The sequence below is a fragment of the Callospermophilus lateralis genome, chromosome 2 (genome assembly GCF_048772815.1).
Source record: "Callospermophilus lateralis isolate mCalLat2 chromosome 2, mCalLat2.hap1, whole genome shotgun sequence".
Lineage (NCBI taxonomy): Eukaryota > Metazoa > Chordata > Mammalia > Rodentia > Sciuridae > Callospermophilus > Callospermophilus lateralis.
Window position 1 is genome coordinate 169,199,416 of NC_135306.1, and position 23,987 is coordinate 169,223,402.

The 23,987-nt window shown below is 43.1% G+C and overlaps 1 protein-coding gene across 2 annotated transcripts in view; it reads left to right on the top strand.

The window, feature by feature from the left end:
- The window catches only part of Nav2 (neuron navigator 2), a 260,239-nt gene that overhangs the window by 203,063 nt on the left and 33,189 nt on the right, over positions 1-23,987 (top strand). For both annotated transcript variants that reach the window (XR_013090419.1, XM_076846985.1), the window contains exons 17-25: positions 241-401; positions 1,771-1,959; positions 8,611-8,663; positions 13,370-13,393; positions 13,506-13,580; positions 18,674-18,757; positions 19,397-19,508; positions 20,930-21,075; positions 23,742-23,914. Coding sequence is in view for 1 of the 2 variants with exons in the window: in XM_076846985.1 (XP_076703100.1) it covers positions 241-401; positions 1,771-1,959; positions 8,611-8,663; positions 13,370-13,393; positions 13,506-13,580; positions 18,674-18,757; positions 19,397-19,508; positions 20,930-21,075; positions 23,742-23,914 (1,017 nt within the window). In the remaining variant the exon portion in view is untranslated. The remainder of the gene's footprint in view (positions 1-240; positions 402-1,770; positions 1,960-8,610; positions 8,664-13,369; positions 13,394-13,505; positions 13,581-18,673; positions 18,758-19,396; positions 19,509-20,929; positions 21,076-23,741; positions 23,915-23,987) is intronic.

Here is a 23,987-nt window from a genome sequence, read left to right on the forward strand (position 1 = left end):
TTAGGTATTCCCTCCAAATTGAAAGAATTATAATTTTCTCCAAATGCAGCCAAGTAGCATAAAAGGTTTTAAGAAACTTCAGAAGTTTCAGGGTGTGTAGGGATATGTTTTTTTTTTTTTTTTTTTTTTAAACCAGCTTTGGATATATATTTTCTTTTTATATATTGTCATCAGCTCCACAGAGATCATTTTCATAAGCGTTGTTCATAGTTCATTCCAGACTGGTTTCTGTCTGCCCAGGTATACTCCCACCTCCCAGCTTCGAACACAAGAAGATGCAAAAGAATGGTTAAGGTCCCACTCTGCTGGAGGCCTGCAGGATACCGCCGCCAATTCCCCTTTTTCCTCTGGCTCCAGTGTGACTTCTCCCTCTGGAACGAGATTCAACTTTTCCCAGCTTGGTGAGTAGCTACTTGTCATGAGCCATAGTCTATATTATCCATAGAGAGGAGATTGTCTTGGGATTTGGAATACACAGGTAGTCACATCCCTCTCATTGTCTGATCAGCCTTCAGCGATGTAGTTTGATTATAGGAGATAATAAAAGAAATAAAGAGACTAGCAAAGTTTGGGGTACGCTAGCCAATCATTCTCTTCCTGCAGTTGGTTTAGGGAAGGCAAACAGACCAGCCCATTCTTCAAGAGAATGCATTCCATTTCTTAGACCTTTAAAGAGGGTTTTACAGCATATCTCATGCTTGGTCATTCTTGTTCCCTTATTAAGCTGGAAATAAAAGTGAAGTTTTGATTGAACAAGTCTTCTTGGAAATGCTTGCTGCTGACATATGCTTTGACTGGCACAATGGGAAAGGAGAAGAATTTGTAACACAGTCCCTGTTGACATGTCAGTGGATTCTTTTCTAGAGAGAAAAACACACCCATGCAGACCTATAAAACAGAATAAAAGAGAACAATCCAAAGCTTTATAGAAAACCATGTAATAACAGAATAGAATCAGATAGTGAATATTATATACAGTTAGGAAAAGATAGGTGCCAGTGGGCATTACTGGCAAAGGTTTTGGGGAAGCAGTGGGATGGGAGCTGAGCTGTGGAGGATGGATAGAGGGGGAAAATATGTTCCATTCTCCTCTCAGTATTCAGAGAGAAAGCCTTTTCTGAATATTATAAATAGTAAATTCAGAGTCTGTAAGGATAGGTGTGGCTTGTGATCAAGTGAGGTTTAACACAGTTCTGAAAATACTGTGTAATACTAATACTGACATGGATAGAATTTTAGTCAGAAAGCTAGTTTTAGCTAAGTAAATGTGCCCCCTCGTGTTGAAGCTCTTTGTACATCATTATTAAATGCTCCTTTTCCGAGGCAGTGAGACCTGTGTTCGTATTATTCTTTCTCAGCCATAACTCTTTGCAGCAAGAGATTCTTGTCATGCACAAATGCTTCCCATCTGATCAAAAGCCTGGTTGGACTATTTTGGGCTTTTGGCTTTAGAGAGAATTGTTGCAGATGAGCCTGGGGAGTAATTAGCTCATGCCTGGAAGGTGACACTGGCTTGTCTGAACGTGCCAAGTTGGAACGCCAAGGCCCAGAGCCTTGCTTTGGAACTGACCCGCCTTCCCTCCCATATTTTTAGCTCTAAGTGTGTAGCTCCTAGGCTGATTCGACTACCTTTTAGAAAATAAGACAAGGGAGAGAAGTTGGCAGGAGCACGTATGGCTGATGATAAGGAGTCATCTCCTCTCTGTCCCCATCTGGGATTTGAACAGAGACATGAATTTGCAACATTTGATTCCGTTCCTTTCATCCCAGCGAGCCCCACTACTGTCACCCAGATGAGCTTGTCCAACCCGACCATGCTGAGGACCCACAGCCTGTCCAACGCCGATGGGCAGTATGATCCGTACACTGATAGCCGCTTCCGGAATAGCTCCATGTCCTTGGATGAGAAGAGCAGAACCATGAGCCGTTCGGGTTCCTTCCGGGATGGGTTTGAGGAAGGTAAGGAAAGGGATTTGCCATCTCCTAGGTTACTCAGCGCTTGGGTAAGCGTCCTCTATGCTGGGTTTACTCTGTTGGCCTGATCCCCCACTTGTGAGCTCCTCTAACTCTCCCTCCTCCTCTGGGGAGGGGAATTCTGAATAGTAAGACCTGACTTTTAATTGGCCTTTTAGGACTTTAGGGAAGAGGCTGCTGAAATCACACTGGTGGCCCTCAGCACTGACTGAGTTCTGCTCTAGGCCTCTCTGTCCTGGACTAAGGCCACAGCTTCTTGGCAGGCACCTCCATCCTGAGACCCAGCCACTGGCTCGCCTTCCTGGCAGAGTCACGGGAGAGTTTGTTCCCTGTGCTGACGGACCTGTGTAGCTCTGGGGGCTGGGCACCATGCCTCTCTGCTCTGCTCCAGAATTTTCTGTCTCTAGTAGTGCTAGTTTTTTTCTTTTTAATTTATTGCATTCATTTTTACCCTTTTCCTTCTTTGGTTGCCAACTGTGCTTCTTTTGGGTTGAGTTTTTATGTTTTGTTCATTTTAATCAGAATTGTAGAAGAAAAGTTCTGTGGACAACTTTGTCAGCCTCCTCATAAGTCACCCTACTCCTCTTTCTCTTTGCTCCATCACCCGAGGTCTGAGTTAGGGGACGAGTAGTCAAAATGCTTTCAAGGGACATCACCCCATCCCCAAAGACTGGGCACATAGGACAGTGAAGGCAGGCCCCAGTGACCAGTGAATAAGAATATGGAGTCAGGCCAGCAGAGTTTAAATTCCGGATCCTCAATTCCTTAGGTATACGATCCTGGGCAAGTTGCTTCTCCTATTTTCTCACTGATAAATTGGGAGTAATAACAGTATTCAGCTCATGCAAGCCTAAGAATTAGGTGAGATAATACATATAAATGTTAATGCAATAACATGATTACATGTCACAGCCTCTAGTCAGACATTCAGCGTTGGTTTCCTGGCACCTTGATGTCTCCAGCCGGGGACAGAGACTGGGGCAAGCAGAGGCAGCTGAGGGCTATACCTCTGTTTGTGCTATTTTTTGCCAGTGACAAAAAAAAAAAAAAAGATAGGGGGCAAGTCATAGGTGCCTCCTCCTGCTCCCAGTCCCTGTGAGTGGAGCCATATGCCTCGCCTCTGACCAATAGGAAAGAACAAATTTGTAGTTATTTAGGAAATCCCAAATCAAAGGGAAAGAAGCATAAAGGCATCTGCTTTCTTCTAGTGTTCTTTTAAACAAAAGTTTTAAAGAATTTAGTTACGGAACAGTTGCTCCCTGGTTAATCTTGGCGACTTAATACTGTCCCGGTGATTTATGTATCATTTGCATCCATGACATCCAGCGTGCAGACTTGACTCAGTAAATCCATATATGGGAACCTGCAGGAACAGAGAACTAAGGAGGGGAGGAGCCTGGGTTACTGAGGGTATTTTTCTTGATTTAAGAACTAAAAATGAATATTCTAACTGCTCAGAGCAGTCTAGTGGAGGAGACATTGACCCCCAAGGTGAAGGAAGATGCAGTCTGTCTTGAACTTTTCCTGGTTCCCTACTAGCCAAGCATGGCCACCAAGCATTTTCCAACCTCCCTGATGACAACTCTCATGTGATGAGTTGATCCTGCACTGCGTCCATCTTCTCTACCCTGTGTACACCTGAGTGAACCACATTCAGTACTGAAACTTGTCCAAACAAGCACAGTTAGCCTCAGAAAGTTCTGGGACCATTCCAGTATCATCATCAGATAGCTTTTATTTTTTTCATCTGGAATCAAGCTGTCAGGCAGCCCAACTGTGCAGTATCTGGGATGTCAAAATGATAGTGATAAAAGAGCTTACCCACAACAGAATCTAGATATTCATAAACATAATGATTTATAGTGACAAGGACTTGAAGCACAGGGGTAAAAAAAAAAATCAAACTTTGGAGGAAAAGGTAGGGACTGCTGTCAATGTGCTTGGGAACATGGAACGTTTTCATCCTTGGGGAAGTTTACTATCATTGATATTGTTTCTTCTGAGTCTGTTAACATTACAAAACAAAATAGAACTTGTGTTAACCAGGTCTTTTTAATTCCTCTGGATGCAAACTTTTTTTTTTTCATATTTCACATTTGGACCAAATAGAACCTCTTTATAATATGGCCTTGTGTATTCTATGCCATAAAGCAGAATAGAAACTTAGAATTAGCGCAAGTTGTTTGTGTGAGTTGGTTGTACGTTTGAATCAGTACTTACCAGTTTGAAGGTAAGTGGGAATCCTAGGTCTGTAGGTTAGTTGCAGGAATGGCCCAGATGCAAGACCTTTCAAAATTATTTCAGATAAATTGATTTTCATCAGAAAACACTGCAATCTCCCAGCAGCTCAGGAGGCTGAGGCAGGAGGATCAGAGTTCAAAGCCAGCTTCAGCAATGTGAGGCAGTAAGCAACTCAGTGAGATCCTGTCTCTAAATAAAATTTTGTAATAAGGCAGGCGATGTGGCTCAGTGGTTGAGTGCCCTCAAGTTCAATCCCTGATACTCCCCCCCCCAAAAAAACAAAAAAACACTGCAATCTTAAAATCAATTTTAGTAGCATATACTTCGAGGAATGCTGGGTGCATTTTTAAGATGGTTGTCTTTGCACAAAAACAAACAAACAAACATGATTTTATCAGTCATGACTAAGAACTGCTATGATCTGAAAGCCAAGAGACCCCCATCCTGTCAGTTCACACAGTCTCCCCAGCAGTAGGGCAGCTTAGTAAGGAGGAAGTCTTGTCCTGCATCATGCTCATGTTCCTAGCCCCTGAGTTAGGGTCATGATTCAGATCCTGTCACCCCCATGGTTTGCACTGTGGCTTCAGGGAAGGGGTTGACTCTGATCAGCCTGTTTCCTGTTTGATTGCTAAAATGTGGAAAATAATTGTACCTGCCTCAGAGGATTGAAGTGAAGATTGGGCAAGATAAATCCTGGAAAGCATTTAACAAATAACTCTGAGAGGGGCTTATCGTAAGTGCTCCATCAATGGTAGCCATTGCTGTAATTATCATCCTATATCCTTCTCCCCAAGGGCCATTTCTTTCATCCCCATTTTTTTTTTTTTTTAATGACAAAATTGAGACAGATGTGACGTGCAGAATGAGGTCCTAAGCCTCTTGAGTCCCAGCTCTCTTTTTACTCAATCCTACATTCACATAGCTTTTTTTTTTTTTTTTTTTCCTCTTTTACCTTTCTCAGGCAAGGTCTAGTCTTTCATGGATGTGTTCTCTGCTCTGTCATGCTTCTTCTGCTGGCTCAGAGGCGGGGTACCATTTTTTTCTCTCTCCTTCCATGGTACCCAACTGTGGAATGAGAATTAGAGTGTGATGCCTAGGTTTTCTCCTTGCTTCTGACTGGCTGTGTGCCTTTGGCCACATCACTTGACCACTCTGGGCCCTGATTTACTCATTTTCTAATTAAGGATAGAAACTCCTGCATAGTCTGGGATTATTATCAGCAAATTCTCTGTGATAATAAGGATTATTTTAAACAATAGTATAAATGAGAAAATGCTTTAATAGTAAAAGTGTGTGTGTGTGTGTGTGTGTGTGTGTGTGTGAGAGAGAGAGAGAGAGAGAGAGAGAGAGATTGATTCCCAAGAGAGAGAGAGAGAGAGATTGATTCCCAAGTGTGACATTTGACTGCTCTATTAATTGGAGTATGCCCAGTCATTTGATTCTGTCTAGAGGCTCTACATTCTGTGTAGAGGTCTAAAGCTTCTTTATTCACAAACTTTAGTCCTGGGTGTAGCTTCCGTATAGATTAAATAAAGGTATTAGGCGATTATTCTAAAATACACTGGAAAACTTTTCAAAAAGAAAAGAGAGAGAGAGAGAGACAGAGAGAGAGAGAGAGAAAGAAAAGAAACCAATAGACCTGGTCACCAAGGGCAAAGTAGTCTCCAGATTCAATATCCTGTTCTTGAATTGTCATGTGAGACCTTAAGCAAGTTTTTTTTTTTTTAACCTCTCTGAGTTTCTGATTCCTCAGTGGCAAAGATAGCCTAGGTTTCCCTGTGGTTCCTTGAAGCTATAAAATTTTGGAGGCACAGAGACTAGGAGCATAATTACATGGCACACTTTAGCTGTTTTAGTTTCGGATATCTGCTGCACAGCCAGGCTCCGGCTTGACTCGGGTCACTTGGAGGAGGAGCAGCTACAGTGGCTCAGGCCAGGCACACTCAGTTTTGGTTGACTCTGGGTCTTTTTTTTTTTTTTTTAAGACTTTATTTACTTATATGTGGTGATGAGAATCAAACCCAGTGCCTCACACATGCCAGGCAAGTGCACTACTGCTGAGCCCCAGCCCCAGCCCCTCACAGGTCTCTTTAGACCAAAGCCTTGCCCTTGCTTTTTACCAAGAGAGAGGAGTTAATTATGGTGAAAAACAAGGGACTGCACCTTAAGCCTCCAGTTGTGCTCCTCTGCCTGGGGCCGTAAGCTTGCCCTGAGTTGCTGCCTAATCTCCTTCAGTGAGTTTATATTATAAGACATAGGGAGAGAAGAGAAAGCACTTCCATTTTCCAATAGCGAAAGGCTGTTGTAGCCCTCTGGAGCTGGCCTGTGAACAGGGCTGTCATGCCAGTGACGGAAGGGTGGCCATGTGTTATGCACATTCCACCTGACCCAACCTCTGATGGAGTCTGGCCTCTTCCTTCTGGGTCCTGCAGTTGAAGTAACTTACCCTTGTGGAACATTAGGCTGCTACTTTGGGGCTTTAGAGCCTCTGTTAATGTGTGGACACGTTAACACTGAAAGCCATTGTTGACCGTTAACACCTTAAACTGAGTTTTATAGGTATGAGTCAGATTTGTCATGGATGGAGGAAGAATGGAGGAAAATATCTAGAACTCAGCGCATTGCCAAAGAGGAGGGACAGGAATGGTGGGTGGAGTCAGCCTCAGAGGAACAGGTACCTGCTGAGTGAGAAGAGGCCAGGATAGCAATCGCAGAGCTCTGTGGGTAGAAAATGCAGACGGCAGGCAGGCAATGAAAGGCTTTTTGGAGAGGACATTTTTCACATACACCTTATTTGGTTGGGCACTATTAGGGGCATCCCAACAAAGAGAAGTGCACAGGCAAAGAGATTCCAAGGCTGGAAGGTACAGGCAGAGAGATTCCAAGGCCTGATTGGAAGAGAAGGGAAGGAATCATAGTATGATAGGAACAAATAAAAGAAGAATGGGAGGTCAGGGAGGGTTTACTGGAAAGACCAGAGATAGGCGTCCGAGTAATAGGCTGCGCTGTTCATTTGATGGTTCACTGGCAAGTGGCTTCTATTGCTGGGATGAGCTCACATCTTGAGTGGTAGGTGACTGCCATAGTGCATGGTTAAACTTGCTTCTGAGGGCTGGGGTTGTGGCTCAGCGGTAGAGCACTCACCTAGCACGTGCAAGGCCCTGGGTTCGATCCTCAGCACCACATATAAAAATAAATAAATAAATAAAATAAAAGAATTTTAAAAAAAGTTGCTTCTGAGAATTCTGCTTCAGGCTGCAGGTTATCATGCAGAACAGAAGTATAGGCATCCCACCTGTGGTCAGAACAGTGGGGCCTAATTCAAAGTTTTCATTCAGAAGTCTGAAAGCAGGAATAGTTCAGTCTTTGAAATAAGTTGTCAGGAAGTTACCGAGAGGGGGCTGGGGATGTGGCTCAAGCGGTAGCACGCTCGCCTGGCATGCGTGCGGCTCGGGTTCGATCCTCAGCACCACATACAAACAAAGATGTTGTGTCCGCCAAAAACTAAAAAATAAATATTAAAAAAATTCTCTCTCTCTCTCCCCCTCTCTCTCTCACTCTCTCTTAAAAAAAAAAAAAAAAAAAAAAAAAGTTACCAAGAGAATAAGAACCTGGCTTTCTAAAAGAGAAGGCATTCAGAACACCTAGACCTAGAAAAATCAGGCTTTAAAATGAGAATAATAAAATATCTCTACTGGCTGGAGAGGTGATAAGGCTATACAAGTAGGATCTAAGTCAGAAAGTATTAGTTGCAAACAGAAAAAAGGATACTACTTGCTTGTTACTTTGCAGAAACAATAGAAATTCAATGCAGAATCTGTACTTCAGTGAATGTTTTTGAACCACATATTCTGCTACATGGTCATGTAAAATGAATTGACTATGGTAAACAGCCTCTTGGGTTCAAACTAATCTGTTCATCTTTTTGAATATACAGCACAGGGTATAAAATATATATATATATATATATATATATATCTTGCAGGGTATAAGATACATGTGCAATACAATCTCAACCCATAAAGGAATGACATTAGGAAAAAAAAAGTAGAATAAAATATGCTAGAACAGTAGCAGATTGCCCCTGAATAGTGGAATCATGAGTTACCACAGGCTACCACAAGGAATATGCCTCTTTCCTCTCTTTTTTCTGTTTGTGCTAGGGACTGAATGCAGGGCCTCCCACATGCTAGGCAAGCGCTCTACCACTGAGCCCCATTCCCAGTCTCACAAACTATTTCTTATTTTACCCTGACCTGTCACCAACCCAGGCCGAGGTGAGACTACCATGCTGAGCCTGACAGTGTCCTCCAATTCTGATTTCCTGCTCCCCACTCCCTTTTCTGGTTCCATAGCAGCCAGCTGTGCAATTCACTTTGTTTTTTCTTTTAATAGTTCATGGATCCTCGCTCTCCTTGGTTTCCAGCACCTCGTCCATTTATTCTACAGTGAGTATAAATCAGTGCCGTTGGCTATGATCATGAGAGCTTGGATTCCTTTATCAAATGTGTCAGGAATAAAATACAATGAACATTGCTCCTGGAGAGAGCATTTCCATTATAAGGGGATCAAATAATTAGGGAACAAGATTTGAAATTCACAAGCAGCTATTAATTATAATATACCAACCAACAAGTCAGTAACTGGCTGTTTTGTTCATATGGTGCTTTTGTCAGAATGTGTGAGAAGCCTTGGCCACCTGCTGGTCGGCATGGAAAAGAAAGGCTTTGAACAGTTCATTAATCCTCTGTCTGCCTCAGTTTCTTTTTCTGTTAAGTAGAAAGAACAGCAGTTTTTACCTTATAGAGTCGTATTGAGGACTAAATGGTTTGAACATTACATTTCACTGCAATAAAAACTCCTGGGAGATGAGGACTTTTTTATTCCTAGTGCTGAGGACAGTGCCTAGCACCTAGTAGGTTTTCAAAAAGTCAGTTTGAAAGAAAGGAGAAAGTGCATGCATTATGTTAAACATGGCCCGCACAACTCAGGACAAGCGTTCCTAAAGGCCACTGTCATCGCTGAGAAGGCTGTTGAACAAAATGCAAATATAACCCAACACATTCGGATTTTCAGTACTACAGGATTTGTTCAGTGGAACTTACTTTTTTATAGCTATATGCTATTTATCTTAAAAATATTAATTTGGGAATTCCTACAGGAAAAAAAAAAAGTTGCTTTGTTAATCCTTTAGCCTTTTAATTCCAAGGAAGCACATGCTTTAATCATTCAGGTGTTGAGAATTCTGGGTTTCTGAGCTATATAACAGGATGCACTGCATGCAGCTCTTTGAAAATAAGTGATCGTGCCAGAATCAAGTGAGAGAGACCAGGATCTCATTGTTTCTTATTAGTGAACACATTGGTAATTGCTGATACAGTCTTATTTGAAGGACCTAGCAACTTTTGCTTCTGTTCCTACCTACCTCACCCCTCCAGCTCCACAGTTGTGTCTCTTTAGTTGATTATTTTGTGTGAAATTTCATCATTGGATCCTGGCTTTCCTCTTAAAGGTTTTATATATAGTGACCATGGGAGGGGTTAATGAAATCATTATCTACTAAGAAAGCATAGAGATGGTCTTCTAGCTGTTAGCCAGTAGATAAACAAAGTTCTCTCTTCTAGAATAAAATTTTTGGATGTAGATACCAAAAATAGTGCTTTCTAACCTACATTCACTTCAACGGTATTTACTGGCATCATTGATATGCCAGGCACTGGCCCAAGCTCCAAGGATATGGATTAGGAGAGAAAGGAGCCTATTGCCCAAAGTGGAAGCTGGAGGCACCAGAGTGACGTGGGACTCCAGTTTCCTGGGGTTGGTACAGAGCAGCCATAGCAGATGTTGTAGTGCCCCATGTTTCCCCAGTGGCAAATCCAGGGGATTCTGTCAATGCAAAGTCAAGTAGACCCTTCTCAGAGAAGGAAAAGAGCATGCCTTTTCCACTTGTGAGTGTTCAGATCTTGGAAGCCATCACATGTAATTCTTGGGGCACCTCATTCATGCCAACTGCCAGAAGCTCTTGCAGTAAAGGTCTGGCTTCTAGTAGCTGCTGTTCTGGGTGTGTTGCATAAAGACAATGTTTTCATAACATTCAAAATTGACCTTTCTGAGTTGCTATGAATTCAACAAATTACCAAAGACCTATAATAATAATTTTAAATTTCTATTTCTAGTCTATTCTATTTCTATTTCTAGAAACCCAAGGTCTAATCTTAGCTTATTATCCCCTTGACTTTGGACAAATTACCATTATTCAGGATGTTTCAGTTTTGCCTTCAATATCAGAAATCTGAGCAAGGCGATGTGTGAGTCTCCAGAACCTCTGACCTTCACTTAGTCAAAATCTCCCATTTACTATTCTTACGTGTGCCTGCTCTGAGATTATAGATTGCTTTTGCAGACTTTAAAAAAAAAAAAAAATAGACTAACATTAGAATGTTTTCACGCTAGAGCAGTCTGCCAGTTTTAAGAAAAAATTGCAAGTCTGGCTAGACTCTGCCACCACCTAGCAGTGATGTGTGGTCCCCTGTCTATTATTAGCTTCTGAGAGGTGATGAAATGCAGAAACAATGCTCAGCCCCCTTTGTAAATGCTAAGGTGTCATCTTTGGTCTCTTCAGTCGCCACAGACTCAGACCAAGGAATTTGCTTACTAGCTGAGAGTCTTAGTCTCTAATTAGAGGATAGCAGCTTCTTCCCTTGAAATCTCTATAATTCTTGGATATTCAAAAATGCTCTTCTGTCTGAAATTTGCCTGCAATTTTAATTACAAATGAAAAAAAAAAAAGGCACCATGATGCTAAATAATAGCCAAGGAGAAGTCATGGCCAGCCCTTGGAGTACAGAGAATCTCAGAGGCCACAGGTGGCAGCAGACTTGCTTTCTTCATTGGGAGGGAAGAGCAGTGAAGTTCCCAGGGGTACTGTGGAACAGATGGAGGCCCGAAGTTCCACACGGGGCTCCCACATGTAAAGAAGATCAGCAGTAGCTGGTGGCAAGATGCAGAGCACATGACTTTTGTTGGCCCAGCCTTAGCAACAGGTGGGCACAGTGGCAGACAGTGGCCAAGACTGTTAAAAACTTGTCAACAGAATATCTTAAAAGTGGGGCTGTTAGTGCTTCAGCATGCTAACAGGCCCCCGGCAGCCTCCCATATGTTAGATAGCTGTGACATTCTCACTATTTTCTTCATTAGATCAGACTTAGAAGTCACAGGACTCAGTTCTGGAACATTTCCTTGAGAATGTAGCTGTAGTACAAGAGAAGGAGCATGTGCTGGTTATACCCATAGGCTGACTAGATTGCCTTGGATCACCCTAGCTCTGTCACTCATCAGCTGTGACCATGGGCAAATTACTTAATCTCTCTATGCCTCAGTTTTCTCATATGAAAAAAAAAAAAAAGGCAATAGAATTAGTACACACTTAAAGGGTTATCATAAAGAATCAGTGAATCATGAAAATAAAGTGCTTAGAAGAGTCTGGCACATGGCAAGCATTCAGTCAGTACTGCTTATTATTATCAGGATATAAGCAGCACAAGGTTAGAGACTTGTCACTTGTTCTTAACTCTATCCTAGGACCTTAAAAACATTGCACCAAGTCAGAAATCAATTAATACTTGTTAGATGGTGGGGGGGATATTAATATTTGTTTGATGGATGGATAATGGACAAAGAGAGTTGTGACAATGTTATCTGAGAGGCAAGTCTGAGCCTTGAGATGGAAGTACCTTCTTCTGAGTTTCTCAGAGGAGGAGATTGTCACTGTGTGATTTTAGGTAATATACTTAACCTCTCCAAACCTCAGAAACAGCATACAAAAAAACTACTTTACAGAGTTACTTCAAAGATTAAATAATTTGGCCTCCGATCCTTAAAAGTGAGTTGCTTTAGTTAGTAGCCAGCCTGGAGAAAAGAGATCTTAGCAGGATCAGGAGGAAGGGCACTGGGGAGCCTGGTGTGAAGGAAGATGAGACAGAAAACAGCTGCCCACCTGCTCTCGCTTGTGTGTGTGAGTCTACAGGATCTAATGAATCGTTTTTGTGCTCTTAACTATCAGAAGTACCCACTAGAGCCAGATATCGATTCCTAAAAATATTGGGGTAATTACTAGTATACTTAGATTAGGGTACTCACTGAGAACCTAAGGACAAAATAATGTTCTCATTGATATTTACTCCTATCCCTGGCTCCCAAGTCACTCCTCCATCCCTGAGTGGTGGGTGGAGAGAAGGGCAGGAATACTTCCAGCATTTCCAGGAAATGGGTGGAGGGTTGAGTCCTTCCTTATGAGCCCCTGTGGGAACCAGAGAAGAGACAAAGAAAGGTTCCTCCTGTAGCAGTTTCCTCCAGCTCATGTGGGTTCCCCATGTGGGAAGAGAGAGTCTTCTAGTTTCTTTCTGGCCAGTATCTGTGTTACCACTGGAAGCAGGGAGGGCTTTACCAGTAAGAAGTTTCACAGGTTCACCGTTACTCTCAGGAATTGCAGGTAACTGAAGGACTCAAGGTGGCACAGCAGGAAGTGAAGGCCATGGTATCCTCACAAGCTGTGGAGCCAGCAGGCTGGATGAACAGGAGCTCTCAGCCCTTCACTTTAAGGCCTTTCTGCCCCCTCTGCTCCTACTGTAGCACCCTATGGAGGCCAGATGAGGGAGAAAATGGGGACAGAATCAACCCCTGCCCCCTAGATGGGCTTGCCAGATAAAATACAGAACATCCAATTAAATCTGAAGTTCAGGTCAACAACAAATAAACTTTTAGTGTAAGTGTATCCCCAACATTGCATGGGATATGTTTAGACTTTAAAGACTGTTTAAATTTAGCATCTTGTGTTTTTACTCCCCAATGCTGGCTCATGTCCTTGTCATGCATACCTTTTCCCAAGCACCTTCCTTTAGCCCATCTCCATGTGGAGGTTGGGTGGCTCCTCACAATCGGTTGGAATATTATTCTAATTCTTTCTTATTTCTTAAGATGATATTCTGTAGATGGATCAACTTAATTGAACCAGTTTAGCCAGAGAAATATACCAGAAAAGAAAATAAGTCTTCCAGATTTTTCTGAGTATCCAAATTTGCTGCTCCCCCATAGGCTGGAATGTACTGTTCTTTGCTTCTCAGCTAGTCTAATTTCCTTTGTGATTTATTTACAGCCAGAAGAAAAGTGCCAGTCAGAGGTAAGGAACCATTGCTAGTTGAATCTCCTCTTTCACTATTATCAATGATTTCACCCAGCTCAGCCTGGAAACGGACTCCCCAAAGCAGGTAACTGTGCCTTGTCATCTTTAGATTCGCAAACTGCGGCGGGAACTGGATGCCTCCCAGGAGAAGGTTTCCGCGTTGACCACCCAACTGACAGCCAACGTGAGTGCATCTCAGGGTGGGAGCTGCTGGGTTGGGTGGGATGGGAGGCAGCCATTTCTGCCTTCCAAGCATTGCCTCAAGGCCCCCATCTCTGAATACTTAGAAGTAGCACCGTGTAATAAAGATGGACAACAACTTAACAACATGGATGTGACTGTCAGCTTTCACACAAACTGGCTGTGTGACTTTAGGCAAGTTCTTTACCACCTGAGCCTGACTCTGCTCTTCTGTGCCCTCAGGACACAAAGGCAGCCCTTTCGCTAGCCAGCAAAATGAGATACTGTGGCTCCTCTGAGTTAATGTGGTTTCTTTCTGAGCTTGTAAAAGCACTTTTCTCAGTAGCCGTCTCCGTAGAGTCAAGGTTTTGTTTTCATTTTTAATTTAATAGAAAATACAAATGCTCCCACCTGGAATCATGGGTGGAAATTAAATGCAGAATTAAAAAAAAAATAGAAATTCAGTCATTTAAATTGAGCTTTCCCATTCCTCTGCAGTGCAGAAGTACACTTTAGACATCCATGTCCTGACCCCTGGCCTTTGTCCACTGTGGAATCGAGTTGAAGCAACAGGCTTTGGTTTTGACATGTTTTTCAGGGCAAACTAAAGTCCCCCTTACCTATTTGTGTGGTCATGATCAGTGCTTGCAGTAAATTAAGTGCCAGTTTCCTTTCCCTTCTCTTTTCTGAGAATTTCATCCTCAAAGGGGTAGGGGAATGGAAAAGGAAAGAAAAGGATAAAACAATGGAACTTTAGGGCTCCATAATAAACAGCGAAGCTGCTCTGTAATTATGACATGCATGATTACGTGTTCAGGAGACACTGCCAACCAGCATTCACTTCAACAACTGTTTTGTGTGCCAGCTGTGCCCTGGGCGCTGTGAATTCAGCAGCAGAGCAAGCACAGTACTGTCGTCTTAGCATTCAGTCTCTGGTAGAGCAGAGAGACAAAACAAACAACTGGCCCTTGGCATGATAACTATTATGGCAGAGATAAGGGGAGGTGGCTGGGGAATGTATAGGAAGAGTACCACCCTCAGTGTTGGTGGGAGTTAGGAGGGAGTCAAAAAAGACTTCCCAGAGGAGGTGATATTTGATGGATGTCATGTAGGAGAGGGTTCACAGGGAGGACAGCGTTCTAACTAAAGAGAGTAATCTGTGCAAAGAAAGGGGAAAGTTCGTGATGCATTTTGAGCCGCAAGTAGCTTGGTATAATTAGAATCTAGAGCTTAGTGGGGAAGAAGGTGTTAAGAAAGGCAAGGATTGGATGTAAGTGTCTTTGAGCTGTTAGGATGAGATCTTGGGTTCCTCCTGACATTAGGAGAGACCTGTCTGTGGATTGTAAGCAAGCTGTAAAGTGATATAGCTGGTGTTTAGGAAGCGTCCTGGCTAGGCAGAGTAGAGGTCACTACCTCGACAAGCCCTACTGTGAACTATGACCCAGTGAGGGTGAAGCTCAGAAGGCAGAACCTGAGGTTCTAGAAGGTGCTAAGATGCTTCTGAGACACGGCTTCCTGCCCAGGAGTTCCCAGCCCAGCCGGAGACCACAGGCCAATGTGTTAAAGTCTGTGAGAAAGCACCCTGTGTGAACCTGAAACACTGTAAAAATGGAAAGTGACATCAAAGCTTGTTTCTCTTTGACTGGGACACTGAGTCAACACTCCAAAGTAATCATTTACCTGGAGTTTTTGCCCTGGTGATTCCCAGCTTAGCTTGAATCTACTCAAGGAAACCATTTTCTCTTTAAAGTCTGCACATGAAGTACATAAAACGGGGCCTGACCTTAATTATAAGCTCAATAATTGGTAACTACCTTCATTATTATTCAGTCTCCCAAGTTCTCTTACCTTTCTGGAAATCTCTATGTTCTATAATCCTTTATTTTCTTAACCTCTTCTACTATCAGTAACAGTATCAAAAGGACATTAAGCATTGATGTGAGAACTGAGTTCTGAGGCCTAGATCATGTTCAAAAGGTAGCAGCAGCACCAGAAGCTTGTGGGTAGATTCTTCATCTTGGTAATCAAATGTATGTATCCAAACCCAGAACTTCCCCCTGGGCCCAGTGAGCCAGGGTCTTCTGGGTACAATCTAAACACATGAAAATTGACAGAAGCCCCCTCCCAAGTGATTCTGAGCTACTGTCCTAGTTAAGAATGACAGCTGTCAGTTGCCACTCTTTTTTATGAACCAACAAGTAGCAACCAATTTGCTTGTCCATGAACTTGGGCAAATTCCCCCAGTGACCTTGCATTGCCACAGGGAGCCTTATGTTGAGCCATTTGCATGAGCTCTGCTCTCTGTTCCAGAAGAGTTGGAGTGAGATCCCTTAGATGATTCAAAAGTGTGTTTTGTTCCTCATAAAAGCCATTGAACCAGTATTGTTTTAAAGTAAATATTTGGTCTTACCACACACCACAGGCAGTGCTAACGTGTTTTATTGTCTGCCATCTTCTCGAAGTCCAAGCTGTGTTTGTTTTTCTAGGACAAACTACTCAAAGCCACCTTCTGTGGGTGTTTTTATACCACTCTGTTTGTTTTCCCTGGGAATGTGAGAATGGGGCTGATGAGGAGGCTGCTTGTGTGGCTCTGAACCAGGCTCCCCAAGACCTGTATTTTCACAGTTGCCCTCAGGACACAAAGGCAGCCCTTTCGCTGGCCAGCAAAATGAGATCCTGTGGCTCCTCCGAGCTAATGCGGTTTCTCTCTGAGCTTGCAAAAGCGCTTTTCTCAGTAGCCGTCTCCATGGGGTCAAGGTTTTGTTTTCGTTTTTAATTTAATAGAAAATACAAATACCCACAACTGGAATCATGGATGGAGATTAAATGCAGAATGGAAAAAAAATAGAAATTCAGTCATTTAAATTGAGCTTTCCCATTCCTCGGCAGTGCAAGGGTACACTTTAGACATCCATGTCCTGACCCCTGGCCTTTGTCAACACTGTGGGATCGAGTTGAAGCAACTGGCTTTGGTTTTGACATGTTTTCCAGGGCAAACTAAAGCATGTATCTTTATTTTAAAATAAAGAGGCATTTTATCCATTTTCAACAGTGCATTCAGAGAAAAACTATTCCATGTGACCTTTCTGTTACAAGTGGCCCTGCTTCCTGCCAACACTTGACCTTCGTTTGACCTTCGACCATCGAGCACCCCTGCCTGTCTAGTAAATAGAGTGACTTTCTAGGTCCCTCCTTAGATTGAGATGGCACTAACCCTCCTCAGAGACCACCCTACCCTTAATGCCCACTCATCTCTTTCTTCCTCTAGAATTTTATAATTTGATCAAATCTCACTTCTTCCAAGATTCCTCCATGTATCTTCTTCAGGTCCCTGTTCTGGTCCCTCCTTACTCCTTTGTGTGTCTGCTCCCTAACCCTACACCTGTGTTCAAGTGACACATCTCCTCTCGTAGTTTCTTCTTTCATTTCCAAACCTCTTTCTTTGCACGCAGTGCTTATTCATCTCTGTGTTTTGCAATTCCTCAACAGTTTGTAGACCACTTTCACCTGTCTTATTTCATGTGGTGCTCAAAATAACCCTGGGAAGAAAATAGATGTTATTTATAGATGAGAAAATTGAGGCCATTAGGATTAGACGATTTGCTTAGCATTATGGATAATCAAAAGGCATGAGAGGGAACACCAAAGACCTCTTGCTCTAAATCCCGTTCCTTCCCCTGGGCCACACGAGCACCCTCACCTAAGTGCTTTTTTTTCAGTCTTTTATTTGCCCACGCAACACATTTATCTTGTGGTAGCTTTGTGCCAGCAGGGATGCAGGGAAGAAGAAAACAGACCTGGTGTCACCCCCCATCAAGCATCTGGTCTGACAATCCATCTCTTCTGCTGCCCAAATGCCTCTAACCAGAAGACCGCCACTATTTCATTTGTACAAATAAAGTTTGGAAGTTGGACAGTCCTGGTGAACTAATGGATATTCTTAATTTGATTACTGGAAATTCCTTAACATGACTGAAAATGCATCCACTCTTCATTCTTGGTTTTAATGATGTTAACAGGATCCCCATTCAACCAGCTTTTCAACTACTTACTAATCTGCATCCCAGGCAGGAGGTTTAGTACTGGGAGGCAAAGTCACCTCTTAACCTTGAAGGGGGACTTACTGAGAAGGGGACATGCAGGAAAATGCCATAGTTCTCAACTCCAGGATCCATGGGTCCCCCCTACAGACACACATATTGTTAACATCTCTGAAAATTGGATGCATGTTTTAATTGTAATTGGCTGCATTTTTTAAAATGTCCTGGTGCTATGTAAAGTCATAGCATATCTGATGTTGTTTTCTAACAGAAGCCTATGAAAGTGCGTGGGAGCCTGTGGGAAAGTCATAACCCCTGGGGAAACTAGGAGAGGTTTCTCCAGGGAGGTAGCAGATGGGCCTTTCAGTGGCTTTTTATTAACCAGGATTATAACAAGCAAAATATGCCAACCATTTGTTTATTCTACATACATGCTTCCTATGAGTTTGGCACTTGCTGAACAAAATGGAAAGTGATCATCCCATAATACAGAATGAAGTCTTAGAGAATGCAGACACACAGCAGCTGTCACAAGACCCCATGGTTTTTGTTTGATTTTCTTTTTTTTTTTTTTTTTTCAGTACTGGGGATGGAACGCAGGGCCTCGTGCATGCTAGGCAGGTGCTCTACTACTGAGCTACATCCCCAGACCAAGACCACATGTATTTGAACTACAATTTCACAAAGCTTACGCCAGAAGGCCAGTGGCTTGTGAGAGTGAATATGAGGGAAACTACCTAGTCTGAAGTTGTCACGGGCATGACATGAGACCTTTTGACAGACACATCAAAATTAGGCAAGGACAGGGCAGGAAGAACATTCTGGGCGGGAGGGAATGGAGGCACAGCAGCCTGAAGTGGGAAGAAGCACAGGATTTTGAGCAAATGAAAGGTAGAGTAACTGATTCCAAAGAGTGGTGGGGAGTAAGAAGAATGGGAGATAAGGGTGGGGTCAGGTCAAGTGGCCCCAGTAAGACTTTTGACCTGAAGACTTGGCACCTCTTGGGCATTCTTGCCCAGCAGGGTTACCTAGCTGAGGTTGTATCTTTCTCCTCCAGGCTCACCTCGTGGCAGCCTTTGAACAGAGTCTTGGAAACATGACCATCAGGCTCCAGAGTCTAACCATGACAGCTGAGCAGAAGGTAAGACAGGCTGCCTTTTGTTCCCTACAATAAACCTAAAACCATTCTGTTTAATTTCAGACAATTACTCTCTTTAATTTCAGATAATTACATAGATTGGAATATACTTCTTGAACAAGAGAATTTAAATATCAAATAACCAGGCATGGTGGCACATGCCTATAATCCCAGAGACTCATGAGGTGGAAGCAGGGGGATCACAAGTTCAAGGTCAGCCTTAGCAACTTAGGGAGACCCTGTCTCAAAATAAAAAATAAAAAGGGCTAGGGGATGTAGATTAGTGGTAAAGCACCACAGGGTTCTATCACCAGAATGAAAGAAAGAAGGGGCAGGAAAAGGGAGGAAGAAAAATAGGAAGAAAGAGGGGACAAGTCGAAGGTAAATCTGTTGAGTAAAAATATCTTAGATCAGTGATGATATACGTATCAAGGACAGATCTCAGGGTCCCATGCCCACATACATAATACATTTTATGTATTCCTCTCTGATCACTGAAAATTGATCCAGATTTGTGTAGCATATGAAGGTTCTGCTGAGTTCCTGTGTTTCCTACCCTGCTCTTTGGAAGCCAGGTTATACTTCCCTTGAGCTCTGTAGAAAGTGATTTTAGGATGACCCATACATCTTTCTCATCCTCAGGATTCAGAACTGAATGAGTTAAGAAAAACCATCGAGCTGCTCAAGAAGCAGAATGCAGCTGCCCAGGCTGCCATTAATGGAGTAATTAACACTCCAGAGCTCAACTGCAAAGGTAAAGTGAGAAACAACATTTAGAGAAATGACCCACCCACCCTTGGCAGCGTCCCCTTGACAGTTTACTGACACAACCCCCCTGCTGGAGGTGGCTGGCTTGGAATCCAGCTCTGTGTCTGCCAGGCAGGCCCAGGAGGCAAGCACCTTGCATCTGGTTGCTTCTGGCTTCTCAAAAGACTGCTAGCATAGCTCATCCTCTTCTCTGATGTATCTTAAAAAAGGAAGAAAATAGCTTTGTGCTGGCTGAGTGTCTAAGTGTTTTTATAACCCTTAACTTCACTCATGTTTCCATGTTTCCATGCCAGAAACTAAAATGTGTTCCTCTTTTACTTGTCCCAGAAAACTTTCCAGATAAATTATTTTGGTTGCATCTTAGTTGGGGTTTTAAAAAAAAAATGAACGTGCAGGTGAGTTACCTCCTATAATCATAGTACCAACAGTAACCATGCTGGGGGTAATGTTGATAGCTAGCACCTGCGGAGTATGTCAACTGTATTCTGAGCCCTGTGCTAAAAGTGTTTTCATTATTCTATTCATTATTTTGCTTTATTTTGCATAATGACCTTATCAGTGTCATGATGGTCCTTTCCTCATTCTGTTGACGAGAGTACAGAGTTTGAGAGACAGCAGTGACTTTCTGAGGTCAGAGAGTGGGTAACAGAAGTGGGGCTGGAACCTGCATCTGAATAAAAGCTGGTTCTTTTAAGGACAAGGCTTTGGATACAGTTCTGTCCTCACAAAGAAAGCAGCTGTGTGGTTTGAGGAATCGCTGTTAGATTCAGTATCCCTATTCGCTTGGATATTGGGCCTCCTAAATGAAGTGATAGTAGAGTTGAAATGGGAAAGGTTAGCAAGAGTTGGCCAAACAGAGTTGAAGGAAAGGAGAACTGCAGAAGAGGGCATGTGGAAGGCCCCTGAGCTGAGGTGGGCTTGGCACTTCCAAGGGGCGGAGGGGGGCAAGTGTAAAAAGAGCATAGAAAGCCAGCGAGCAGGTCTGGGGCTGTGGCTCAGTGGTAGGGTACTTGCCTAGCCTGCACAAGGCCTGGAATTCAATCCCCAGTACTGCAGAATGAATAAATAATGAAGCAAGGAGGCAGAGACAGCTAGCAGCAAAGGTGACTGCTGCTGCAATTCAAACAGTATTTTCCGGCCCATCTGTGGATTTAAAGAGATGGCATCAGGGACATTCTCCCCGAGGCTACTTTGACTTCTGTTTTGAAAGTGGGAAGATAGACCCAGTTTAATTGACCAAAGAGGGCATAGCAACCATCTGCTCAAGGAACCCAACAGTGGGAACAGAGGAGATGTCGCAGGACCTGGCAGTCCCTAGTGTGTGGATTTCAGATCGAGGGCCACGCTCAGGGACCAAAGACTGGGCTCAAGTCATCAGGTGCTGACATGCCCTGCCTTGCTCTCCAGGAAATGGCACTTCCCAGCCCACAGACCTCCGCATCCGCAGGCAGCACTCCTCTGACAGCGTCTCCAGCATCAACAGTGCCACCAGCCACTCTAGTGTGGGCAGCAACATAGAGAGTGACTCAAAGAAAAAGAAGAGAAAGAATTGGGTGAGTGTACATCCACAGAGGCTCCTGGGGACTAACCAACAGAGTCCCATCACAGAGCCAGTGTCCCCCAGATAAAGCCCAGGCTGACTCACCCTCAGAACCATAGGCCTTTGGGAGTAGATCCAAGGAAACAAGTCTTTATAAAAGTCATTGTTGTACACAACAAAGCCCTAGCATTTATAAAATCACCACCACCTTATGGTTTTTCTCTTTCATGAAACTTTATGTGGTGTACTCATCTTTCATTTTATCTATGTGTCATTTCTTCTCATTCTATGTTGGCCACAGAGAGCAAAGTTACTCTTAAGTGGCTTCTTCTTAGTTTCAGAGTATTTTTTTGATCCTATACAAGTAGTTAAATATTCTTAATCATATTCTTTATTTGTTTATTTGTATAGTTGCCTAGAATGGCATAAAATCAACCTTCTCTTTTAAAAAATTTTGACCATGATCTATACATAAAGTTTCATAAGATCCACATCAGGAGTTGGAGAGCAGTTCTAAGCTAGAGGTTATACCTCAGGATGGCAAGTTTAATAGGTCTGTCCCCCCTGCAGTGTTTCTCTATGTGTCCATAATCCCAATGACCTACTTGATTTTCCGTACTATGCTTTTTAAAATAGTTTTTCCTGCATTCCTGGGGAATTTTACCCCCCCTTTCCCTCATCCAATTTGGAGTCCTGCTATGAGGCTTCAAAGCACTGGGTGACATTTGCTACTCCCTGTCTTCAGTGCAGAACCACCCCAAGTGGATCTGAAATTGGCCCCTTCTGTCAATGCTGACAGCATCCTGTGTCCATGGTGGCTTTGGTGTCCTCATTCATTCCATACACTTCTTGCTCATTTTGTGTTATCTTGGATGGGTGGCGAGGTCTAGTGATAGAGAAGTTGGGGATTTAGCCATTTTGGTATGGATCACTTGCCTTTGAGGCAAGGTAAAGGTCTAGCTCAGTGTGGCCTTCTCATTATTCTGAATAATTTTTTAAAGTTATTAATAGCTTTCAGTCGTTTGCTATGACTAAACAGATAGAATTAACTCCTTGCCATCTCTAATATGCCATTGATAAATATAATATTAGACTATCAAAATAATAAGAAGGGATTCTTTTCTATGAAAAATAGTTGTTCCCTATTTTCTTCAAAACAAGAAACAAAATTCTGTTTATGTTACATTAAAGAAAACTCTTGGACAGTGAAATCAGGTGGACCCATGATTGGCATTGTCACCTTATCCCGAAGTTTAATTCTGTCTAATCTTGGTAATCTCCTCTTCCATCTGGCATTTTATCAGAGGTAGAGACAAGGGTTTAGTTTGTTGGCTTGTGTGCCAAGTGCATCTTTTTCTCTCTAGAAATACCAGAAGTAGAATATGAGAAAGCAGTGGGATTTTGTTTATCCATAAGCTGGACGGGCAGTTTGTTAGAGATGAAGCACAGTGATGGGAGAAAAACCTCATCAATTTGCCAAATGGCCTATTTTCTGAATTTCTCAATAGCTAAGAAAAATACTGGAATATATTTTCAGTAAGAAAAAAGAAAAGTATTTTTTAAAAGACTTTTCTTCAAAACAGAATTTTTTTTTTCTTTTTTTTTTTTTTTTTTTTTTGGCTTAGAAAAATACATGCTACCCATGGCTTTCAGAGAATTACACTTAACTATTTTATTCTCAAAGTTTCAGGCCCATCCCCATGGTTTGGGGAAATTATGCCAGTTCCTCTTGTCCAATATGGTTAACAGATTTCTAAATTAATTTCCACTTCTTGAGTGATGAGTGAGATGGAGGGTTCCCTCTTGCTTGTGTCTTGTGAAAGGATTGCAGGAGCTCCCCAGATAGAGCCAAGAGCCATACGACCATGTAGGGCCAGTGACACCATAAAGCTGCCTTTGCTCAGAAAAAGGACATGTCCCCTTCCACCAAATTCATTCCTGGAGAGACCATTGATAAGAGGCAGGCAAGGGATGACAAGCACAGGAAGGTGGGAGCCACCATTTCAACCAGACAGGGAGAAGCTGGAAGAGCCCAGATTATGGGGTACACCCCAACCCACTCTTCCTTTCTTTTCTTAATGGAGGAAGATGTCCCCAGTGCCACTGAAGGTTCACATTCCTACTGGAAACCTCATGTGTGTGTGGTGTTTATTATTAGCCATGTTGCGTCTGAAAAGTCCAAAGCTTTCCCTGTCACTGGCTTTCTCTGTTAAAAATTGTCTTTTTTCCTTCCCCTTCCCCATTTTTGCTTGCGTTTACTCTGGCAGGTCAATGAGGTAAGCAAGACCAACTTTAATATCAGATACCAAGCTAACCCATCCATTGATATGACTAACCTCATCCGCATCCGTCTCCGTGTCTGAGCATCCTGCTTTGTTGCTGTGCAGCCTCATCCTGCCCACACCCCTCTGCTGAGCCAGGCACTATCTTGCTGTTGGTGTCTAGTCTTGAGCCAAGAGTAGGCATGGAATGTTCCCACAGGTCCAGTCCTTTGAGCTGTCAACACCAGATAACTCTTCTTCCCTTAATGCACTGATTCGAGAGAGCTGTGGGGAGCCTTTTCCATCGGTGGGGGAAGAAGTGGGAGAATGAAGTATTCTGTTGTATGCATGTCTCTGTTTAGCCAAGGCCTGAGCATTGGCTGTGGCTCCCGAAAAGCTGACAGTCTTGTTTGTTCAGTTACGCAGCTCCTTCAAGCAAGCTTTCGGGAAGAAGAAGTCTCCCAAGTCAGCGTCCTCTCACTCGGACATTGAGGAGATGACAGATTCTTCTTTGCCTTCCTCACCAAAGTTGCCCCATAATGGATCCACGGGCTCTACTCCTCTGCTGAGGAATTCTCACTCCAACTCTCTGTGAGTATTTCTGCTGGGGCCACCCTGAGAGCCCTCTTAGTCTTGTTCCGATTCACCTGCCTCTTGGGCTCCT